The sequence below is a fragment of the Megalobrama amblycephala genome, linkage group LG14 (assembly GCF_018812025.1).
Source record: "Megalobrama amblycephala isolate DHTTF-2021 linkage group LG14, ASM1881202v1, whole genome shotgun sequence".
Taxonomy (NCBI): Eukaryota; Metazoa; Chordata; class Actinopteri; order Cypriniformes; family Xenocyprididae; genus Megalobrama; species Megalobrama amblycephala.
This window is the reverse complement of record NC_063057.1, coordinates 14,458,973-14,469,491: the sequence shown is the minus strand read 5'-3', so window position 1 is coordinate 14,469,491 and position 10,519 is coordinate 14,458,973. Positions and strand designations below refer to the sequence as shown.

The following is a 10,519-nucleotide window of genomic DNA, read 5'->3' as shown; positions in this document are numbered from 1 at the left end:
CTGGCTGTAGATTGTGAGACCGAGCCAGAATTAGCGGTGAGCTGTGATTAAACATTTACACAGGCTTTTCTGACAAGAGACATGGACAGCAGACAGACTGTCCTGTTGTTAGTGACATCACAGTGACAGACGGTTGATAAGGCTTTATATGCGTATAAAGATAAGGCAAGCATAGAGTTCATTTGCTCTGTACTGTATGAGTGTGACACAAACAAATTGATCACTGTCTGCGACCTATGACCTTTTAAACCCCTGACCCCCAGCAGACAGAGAAAAGGGCAGATGGGTCTTTGGTTGAGGGGAGGGGATATCCTATTCTCAGTCAATGTCATTGTGTTCTCACTCTGGCTCCTCTTCCTTGGTTTCCCTTCTGTTTTCAGTAGAAGAATCACTAGTTTCAGCAGAAACTTGACAATTTCTATTGAAAATAATCCCACATTCCAGTCAGGTTGTATACAAAACCAGAAAGCATGTCCTTGGTGGTTAAATTACTCTGTGAGAGATGATACAGTGATAGAAAAGAGCCGAGCATATTCAGAAACATGGTGTAGTAATGTAAGTTTTCGATATTTTAAACACCCGACTTTGTTGTTGAGTATTGTTGTTTGAGCAAAACTAATAAATCCCAGTAAAGTATGCCAGATATCGATGGTCTGCTGTGTTCTCTATAGCCTATCGCTCAGAACTGGTGGGCAATTCTAATTTTTTTAGCTGTCATAACTTCTGTAAAGAAATAGCACAGACACCGGACAAAGATGCAACTTTCTTGTTTCGTGCATGTGACGAGCGCTTGTGTTTGTGCATGCTATCGTGTTCAGTACTAATCATTTGCATCAAAACCGAAGTATACTTTGGGTTTACATGTTTGACTATTCGTATATGCTCAGCGTTCCCGTCAATGCTGAGTTATACTCTGGGATTATGTGTTTGGCTGTACGCAAAAGCTATGCATTCGCATCAAAACTGTAGTATACTCTGGGATTTAGCATTTAGCTGTACGCATATGTTAAGTGTTTGCGTCATAATTCGAGTTTGGGCTTACGCATTTGGCTTTATGTATATTCTAAGCAATAGCATCAAAACTGAGTTATACTCTGGGCTTATGCATTTGGCTGTACGCAAACGCTAAGCTAAGCGTTTAAGGATTAAGCATTTGACTACATATACACCAAACGTGTAGTATGCTTTGGGCTTATGCGTTCAGCTTTATATATAAGCTAAGTGTTCATGTCAAAACTGAAGTAAACTTCGGGATTAAGCGTCTGACTGTATGTATTCGCTGAGCGTTTACATCAAAGCTGAGGTATACTCTGGGCTGAATTGTTTAGCTGTATGCATACGCTAAACGTTTGCGTCAAAATTGAACTATACTTTTGGCTTAAGCGCCTTGCTGTATACGTATACGCTAAGCATTTGCATCAAAACTGAAGTATATCTTGGTATTATGCGTTTTGCTGTAGGCCTACCTATACGCTAAGCGTTTACATTAAAACTGAAGTATATTTTGGGCTAATGTGTACATATACGCTAAGCGTTTGTGTCAAAACTGCAGAATACTTTGGGTTTTAATGAATTCACCTACATGAGTCTAGACTATTAGTTAACCTTCAGGGTACACATTTAATAGTGAGTTGTTGTGGAAACTTCATCGCAGTGGGGGTTTGGTTATCGAGTGGATTGATGGATAAATGTTTATGTAGCCTGCACACACTCACACAAAGTTCAGTCAGTTAGTCCATTTGAATGCTAAAACATTTGTTTTTGTTTCAAAACTAAACTGTCGAATTGGAAAATCATCCATGAGGTTTCTATTAGCTGTCTTCAACTTGATCACTGTTCAGGTAAAGTATAGACTGTCAGCTTTAATTTTAGGATATTTGCATTCATAAACAACAAGCCTTGTTGAAATTACAGTCCTTTGAGCAAAAGTAATTGGACAGCTGGCTGTTCAGCTGTCTCCTGACCAGGTGTGTGTCATTACAGCGTTAGCACATGCACAAAGGAGAGCTAACAAAAGGTTTAGTGTTGAGTCTAGGTGTGTCATTGATGTCTTTCAACAGATGTGATGTGTTTACAACTGACACCATCTTAAATGAGTAGCTATAATGGTATAAGGCCTGCAAATTCAGCATTCAGATTTATTATATCATAAAGGTTATATCATCAGGTTCTTTCCTCATCCCAGCAGATAGTAAGACTAACACTATCCTTTCTTTTCCCGAATCTGTGTTGTTCCCTTACTCTGTGTATCTAGAGCTCAGGGCCCCTGCGTCAGTAGCATTGACATATTTCTCAGTGTCCTATTGTTTTCTATTTTTATGTGTGCTGATGCCAGTAGCACTTCATAAACAGGTAGCAGGAAAAGTTTGTTGGAGAAACGATCCGCTTCTATATACACTTCTGACCTGAATTCTTATGTAACACAACAGAGTGTTCAGCCTTGGTGAACATTGAAAAAGTTAAATGGTCCTCTACCATCCCCTGGTGGTTGTTTGTAAGAACTTCATCCATTTTAACAAAAAAAAAAAAAAATTGCCTTTAAAAAAAAAATTCTTCCTATTTGTTATATATATAAAATGATTATTAATATTTTTATAACTTTTTTTAATGTTTTAATGGATGTGTGTGTGTGTATGTATATATATATGTATATATATGTATATATATATATATATATATATATATATATATATATATATATATATATGTGTGTGTGTGTGTGTGTGTGTGTGTATATATGTATATAGATATAGATATGGATGGATATATGGGTCAATGATGTGATATTCTTCCTATTTGTTATATATATAAAATGATTATTAATATTTTTATAACTTTTTTTATGTTTTAATGGATATATATATATATATATATATATATATATATATATATATATATATATATATACATATATGTGTGTGTGTGTGTGTGTGTGTGTGTGTATATATATAGATATATGGATATATGGGTCAATGATGTGATGGGTCATTTTTTTTTGTCCAAAGGCCTTAATAATAATAAAAAACAAAGATATGACATCCAAAGTATGTAAGGTAGTACAACTAGATCTCTTTTACTGAATACAAAAGGTTTTAATTATATTTTGCAACATATAAATTTATTTTAAAGATTTTGAAATGTCAAAAGGTCATTCGGTTTAACTGTCCAAAGGCCAATACAGCCATTTCATGTGTGATTAAAATATCTTAAAATGTAATAAATGTATATATTTTATATTCTGGCATGATTTTATCACATCATATATTAACATAGTGCAAAATGGTATTAAAATTATGTGTAGAAGTCGTTGCTTTGTTATGAGAAAGAATGTCCAGAAAAATGAATTTCATTGATGTGATTCGGAGTAACCAATATAAAGGGACCATTTTGGATCGAGTCATGCAGTCAATATCATGTGACAGGATGTGACATCATTCAGACACCTGCAAAGGACCACATGGTTGTGAAGCAAAGTTACTAACTCTCTTTTAACTATTTGAAAAATTAATGTTTTCACTTGTTCATACACATGTCCTGAAACATCAGGTCATTCGATACAACTACTATAAAACATGGACAATGTTGTAATTTGAAAATCTTTTACTAAATATAAACCCTCGGTTTCACAGACAAGGCTTAAGCCTATTCCCAGACTAAAATGCATGTTTGAGCTGTTTTACCAGAAACCAACTTGCACTGACATATTTTAAAATATGCATAGTTTGATAATATCGTAATTCGATATAACCAAAAGTGTCATTCGGTAAAACCGAATTTTTGGTTAAAGCGAATGACTTTTTGGTGACACATTTTGTCCATATTGTAAAAATGACAAAAGCAGTGTTCTCACTTAATAAAACTTTAAAATTAATTATATCTCCATTACGTTTTTTTAAAAACCTTATTTGTCAATGACCCATATATATATTTGCCTGCCAGCTCACGCGCTCCTCTCTTGCTTCTTGGTAGTGACAGCAAACATCTTATTTTAATCATATTTTTATTTTCTCATCTGCATCTGATAAAGCTCCACTGGGACAAACAGTGGGAGTCAGAGGCTTGCAGAAATGCCTCAGAATTTCTGAGAAAAGTTTTTGCACCATTTGTTTGCACTTGTCTCTTGGTTTGACGTTTTGTATCTATTACAATGAAATTTAGAACAGTGGTTAAACAAAATGGTTTTTACAATGACAGATTCTTAAACTTTTACATTTTAATTCTCAGTCTTGAATATTTTGTTATGCCCTTTAGCTTAACTTTCTTCAACCCAAAACGTTTGTCTCACCTCACACAGCTCTATGTGAATAAATATGAACCTATTGTAAGGTCAAATGTCACAGAGCCTTTTAGTGAAACACTTGTCATTGTGGTGCCAGTGGGTCGGGACTGGTGTCTGTGAAAGTAAGACAAATAATGTGAATCCTAAAATGAATCCTGACCTTTGACCTCTCTATCCGGTATGTCTATCTCCGTTCCCCTGAAATGATCCGTTTAGATTTTTCTGGATCTAGTGTGTGAGTGAGAAAATTCCTGTAATGATAAGTGTCTTTGAAGAAAGCTATTGCTCAAGAGAGTATCATTTTCCTGAGTGTGTATGTGGAATTTGCATTAGGGAGAAGGAGAGTCTTTAAATGCATCCATTAGTCTGTATGCGCATCTATTTGTTTGTGTGTATGTGTACTGAGTCAGTCTCAGTGGTGTAAAGACAGTCTGTGCAACACAGGAAGCCAGCATGTCTTCCATATCTGAAAAGTACAAGGACTTATACATCTGAAGGACGCCACATACTCACCTTGAACACACTCCAGGTAAGCTGTGCCTGCCGGGCCGATCTCATTAAAAAAAATCTTTAAGATCTGGATTTATTGCTCACACGATCAGTTACGGCTTGTAAATGGAAGCCATTCAGATGCTTGCTGGCACCTTTATTATGGTTGTCAGCCATTTCATGAGTGTAACATTTTTATTTCAGCCTCCAAGTGCTTGGTTAATCGCCACAGACCTTTACGGCAGACGTATAAATTTAACGATCAACTTTTTACATGTTAATTAGAGAATGTTTTTTTTCTCCTTAGCCATTTTTAGCCAAAAATGAAGACCCTAATGCTGCTGTTTTGGATTTTTGCTGTGCCTGTACACACTTTTGTGTTTCAGCCGAGTAAGTGTTCCTTAAATTGAACTCTTTTAAATGACTATTTACTCATTATTAAATGAATACTTTCACATATTATTTTGCTAGATCTGTGTTTTAAGGTTTGGTACAGAATTCCAAAATGCACGTAGACTAATAAACATGCCTTATGTTCAATTCATATATATAAATGTATTTGTGTTATGAAAAAAAAAAATGTTGTAGTTTGTCAGTAATGTCCCTACATCACTCACAGTGCAGTTATTTAGTCTGAATGATCTTTCTTTTTTAAAGGTATTATAGTTGGAAAAGCAACTGAATCATTTATTTGTTAAGGGTATAGTGTTCGTAAAGCTCACAAAGGTGTATTACTTCTTATAGGTGTAAATTTGACAGTCCTGCAGAATGTATCTTCAGAAGGTGACCTTTGGGCAGAGCAGAGACTTGATCGGTTGATGGAGGATCTCAGCATTGAAAAGGATAAAAGAAGTGAGCAAGAAGCCACAATCCAAGGGGCGGATGAAGATACAGTCACAGTTCACAGTAAGAGAACTAAACACCATGGTATGAAGAAAACAGAAATGGAGAAACAAACAAGTGGGCAAACAGAAAGTGATGTAATAAAGAAGGAAGTCAAAGAAAAAGAGGATCAGCAAGGACAGAATATGTCAGATGCAATCTTAACCAAACCCATCCTCACTGCATGGAATACCACCTCTTCACAAGAAGTGGAGGGTGAGGAACATCTACCTCCAACAGTCAATCAATATACCACTCCGCCTACCATGGCCACCACCTCCCAACCTGTCCTGCACTTGCTTACAGAGTCAGTTACTCTACTTCCATCATCCCCATCCACATCACAAAGACAAGCTGCTGAGACCTTACCTATTATAACCGATAATGCACTTTCATCCGAAACTACAGTTGAAACCACAAAACTTCACATTGTAAATTCAACTGCTGAGGCAAAGGGAACCACCTTACTGGTAAATGAAAGCAGCACAAATGATGACCTCAGAGTGGAACTCCATGTGATGAACAGCTCTAAACTCCACCCACTAGAGGAAGTGAGTGTTGATGTCAGAGCAATGGCAGTAAGGGCAGGACCCACTGCAAAGGCCCCTCCTAGTACTTTTATGGCCAAACCAAAAAACAAAGTAGCAAGTGCCAAACTTAAAGCCAATAAAACATTAAAAGTGAAGAAAAAAAAGGCAATCAAAGGAAAGGTGAAGAAGACAACCAAAGTTTTGAAAAAAGCAAAGAAAGTGAAAAAGTTAAAACGAGAGCGGAAATTGAAGCCAACAACACCTTCGTATTTTCCCTACTTTGAAGATCACTATTGTCCCTCTGAATGTTTCTGCTATGGGAGGTATGTTTCTACTTGGTCTTAAACCAACATACTTAAGAATTTTCCTACTGAGTATTGCACTGGATAACCTCAGTTAATATGCTCTAATTAGATTTGATCTCTTGTTTTCTAGGGTTGTGCAGTGTTCCGACAAAGATTTGGACAAAGTGCCTTATGGAATTCCTTACAACTCCCGTTACATTCTCTTAATGAACAACCACATCGATAGCATCCAGTTGAACTTGCTCTCCGAGTACGACTCCATGGAGTTCCTGGTGTTAAGCAAAAACCGTTTAACAGATGCATCGATCGAAGGTGCCTTTGAAGGGATCCAGAGCCTTAAGAGACTTTACGTGGAGCGGAACCTTCTCGGAAGCATTCCCACCGACCTGCCAGGTACTCTTGAGGAGCTACGACTGGACGGGAACCAGATAAGTGTAATGTCTGATGCAGCCTTCGGACGCTGCCCAAGCCTTCTGATCCTCAGCCTGAGCAACAACAGCCTAGGGAACAAATCTATCCCTCCGGGAGTTCTTCTTCCCTTGGGCAAGCTTCGAATACTTACGCTTTCCTACAACCAGCTTTCCTCTGTTCCGCTGCAGCTGCCCCTCAGTCTTCGAGAACTCTATCTTAGAGGCAACCGCATTCAAAGTCTCCAAGGCGACATGTTCTGGGGTGAGGCGGAGCTAGAGATTCTGGATCTAAGTGCAAATAGACTGACCGATAAAGGACTTGGGAAGGCAGCGCTACTGAATGCCAGTAACCTTGAAAGTTTAAATCTAGAGGGCAATTCTTTGAAGCAGGTTCCTCACCATCTACCCCGCACCATAAAGACCCTCAACTTGGAGGGAAACTTCATATCTAGCATAACTAAGGATGCTTTTATCTCAATGCCTCAGTTGGAGCACCTAGGACTAGCAAGAAACAAGATTACCAAGGTGGCCCTTGGTGCCTTCCGGGTTCTTCCACTTCTGCATCAACTAGACATGAGTCACAACTCCTTACAACAGGTACCACGGCAGCTCCCATTGTGGCTGCACTCTGTAACATTTGCGAACAACAAGATCCGTGCAATTCCACGTGATGCTTTCTGTTGGGGTCGAGGCAACGAGTCTCCCCTTAGCGGCCTGGTGAAGGTGCACCTGGAATATAACATGATAGATCTGGGCCACCTGGACACCTTGGCCTTTCGATGTCTCCGAGGCTTTCAGGTGGTGCAGTTTTACTAAACTAAACTGTTCGGGAAGCCCTGGAAATGGTCATCATATGGCTAGAAGTGGAATTTACTGGTTTTAGCTTGTTTTTTCTTTCATGTCTGGACAGAAGACTTTTGATGGAGACCATGATGGAGAAAAGTGGTGAACTTGTTTTTTGATAAAGACAAAAAGTCTAAAAGTGATGAGGAAACAATATAGACTGCATACAGCAGAACCTGATTTCACCAAGTGCAACATGTTCCTGGATCAACATCTTTGTCAATCCAGTCAACCAATCAGATTTGAGGAACAAGTTTACAGTTTATGTCAAGTTTGGGCTTACAACCAGGGTTATGTGCTTCTACATCAGTGTTGTTCACCTATCATTTCCCTCTGATTGTAGGGATTATTTATGGGTAAGGTTAGGTTTAGGGGGATTTTCAGAACAGGAAAGTTGTTCCGGGATCAAAATATGTTTACCCAGGAACTGGTCTAACTCTGCAAAATCAGGACATGCCTGCAAACATCATATAGGGCACAAATTGTATCCAGGCACTGATCTATTTGGCCTTACAAAACAGGATTGAGTAGTGTGTTGCTTCCGAGTCTGACACATAAAGACTGGTAGTGCTTATGGGGACATGGATTTGAGTCCGGCCTGGGTCACCATCCATTCCTGGTGCCCGATTTCTTATACCTTCCTGTTGCTGCTTCACTGATTTTTTTTTTTTCTTCAAATAAAAGCCAAAAAATAACCAAATTTTAATGTCTGTGTCTTGGGTCATAGTGTATTTCATAAAGTGTATTACCTAAACTTGACAGTCTACTTTATCTCTCTTTCTCTGGCCAATGTTACATCAGCCCTGATTTGCCAAAGTGATTCTTGACCTTTAATAGCTCAAGGTCACGCTGCAAAGATAAACTGTTGAAAATTAATGCTTTTATAGCTTTCAACAAGGAAATTCATCATGACAAGTTGATAAAATATTGTCAGTATGTTTTGCATTATCCATAGTAAAAAAAAATGTTTTTCTGAAAATTGCTTGTTTTATTTTTCTTGGTAAATGCTTGGCAGGGTTTGCTGCTTGGCTGTGATTATTCTTGCCAGATTTGAAGTGAAGAAAAGCACATTATTCAGAATTTGGCCCGAGGTTAACTTGGCTGTTTATTTCTCTCTCACAAGGGACTTATACAGTCCATCTATGCCAATGACAATTGCGTAGATGGATTGCGAAGCAATTCCAAAATGCGTGTGTGTGTGTTTAGGAAAGAAATACACTGAAAACAAACATGGTTAGTTGAAAGTTTTTGAGTGTCTTCTTGCTTGAGTTTATGCAGTCAGGATGAATCCAGAATTAAGGAGAATACTACATTGTGAGATACATTTGTACTTGTTTGTACTCACCAATAGATGGCAGAAGAGTATATTTAAAAAAAATGCTGCACGATACATAACTTTGCATCATACTTTTTTTTTAGTATTTCTCCTGGTTATACCAAAAAGGAAATGCAGTTCATGTGTTCTATTAAAACATTTGAAAGTAGAATTTTACATTTGCATCTCAAAAATCTCGAATATTTGTGGATATTAATTTCCACTTGTTAAAACAGTTATTATGTGCCTGGTCAAAGATATGACTAAATTTGACAGGGTGCTGCCAAAGTCTTGAGGTTACTTTCAATTAAGTGAGACTATTTAAGCAAACCATATGAGTGTGTGCAAGTGGAGAATGAGTCAGGGAATACAAAGAAAGAGAGGTGAAGAGGGGGAAGGGGGTGACAAAGTGAGAGAGAAATGAGATGGAAAAAAGCAAATAGCAGCTTCATGTGTAGGGTTGGTGAATTCCATCTGTCTAATAATGCAGGAAAGCTACGTGGCACAGGGAGACAGCTGGAGAAAGAGAGAGAGGGAGAGAGGGAAAGAAGGGAGGAAGACAGAAAAAAGAAGGTTTCTAGGAAGGTTAAGGACTCTTCCAGAGCCTCCCTACAGTCCAGCAGGACCCTGACCCCTATAATTTATCTTTTTGTCTTTTCACATTTTTAATTTTATTGTTTTTCTTCATACTTGTTCAGTTTATCATACTATAACCAGCATAATGTGCAATTTTTTTTTTTTTTACTCTTTACAAATAGAGGGTGGGTAAGCTGTGACACATTTTACTTAAGTTGTCCACTAAGCAAGGAAAAATGAGATTGCTGATTCTCGTAATTATTTGTCAGGATGTCTTCTATAAAGAATAATGAATCATATGTAAGAAATATGACTTCTAAGTGACACAATTTACCAGATGTGGTAAGATGAATCATTGCGTAATATCTACAATTTATATTTCAAATAAATTTATCAACATAGAAAATGATAACAAAAATATGATTTGAGCAATGCATCCCATTCCAAAATCCCACACTATTCATATATTTGTAATTTAGCCAGGGAATGGTTTAATATTCAGAATGTTTGAATGTATTGAAACAATCTTCAACCTTTCTGTGTAAAATATAATAGATTTTATATATATTTTTGTGGTGTATAGATACATTTTAAGTTTGGATAAATGACAAAACCCACTTTACCTGCCTTGAAAATTTTACGATTTTTATGAATATGCTCAATTTGATAGATCAAGGCGGTACAATTTACCTGTCACTTCTTACCCCACTTTCCCCTACACTTTTTTCCACAAACATTTAAAATTAACAAACATTTCTTTAATTATCACTCTTTCTCCATATTTCCCAGTAACATTTTGAATGTTTGAATTACAGTGTTGGATCTGGCAGTCCACAATGCATGTAGGTCCTTGCATAATGTGAGCTACTATAGGACATAGAGGAACAAAC

General features: G+C 37.4%; 1 protein-coding gene across 2 annotated transcripts; it reads left to right on the top strand.

The window, feature by feature from the left end:
- Positions 1–3,439: 3,439 nt before the first annotated feature.
- LOC125244684 (podocan-like protein 1) lies at positions 3,440–10,196 on the top strand. Of its 2 annotated transcripts, XM_048154830.1 has the most exons (4): positions 3,440–4,808; positions 5,076–5,158; positions 5,513–6,503; positions 6,616–10,196. In XM_048154830.1, exons 2-4 carry the CDS (start codon positions 5,092–5,094, stop codon positions 7,709–7,711), a joined length of 2,154 nt encoding a protein of 717 aa, XP_048010787.1. In that variant the 5' UTR covers positions 3,440–4,808; positions 5,076–5,091; the 3' UTR covers positions 7,712–10,196. The 2 variants fall into 2 exon arrangements, with proteins under 2 accessions (XP_048010787.1, XP_048010788.1); XM_048154831.1 differs by having other exon boundaries at positions 3,440–5,158.
- The last annotated feature ends 323 nt before the right edge of the window (positions 10,197–10,519 follow it).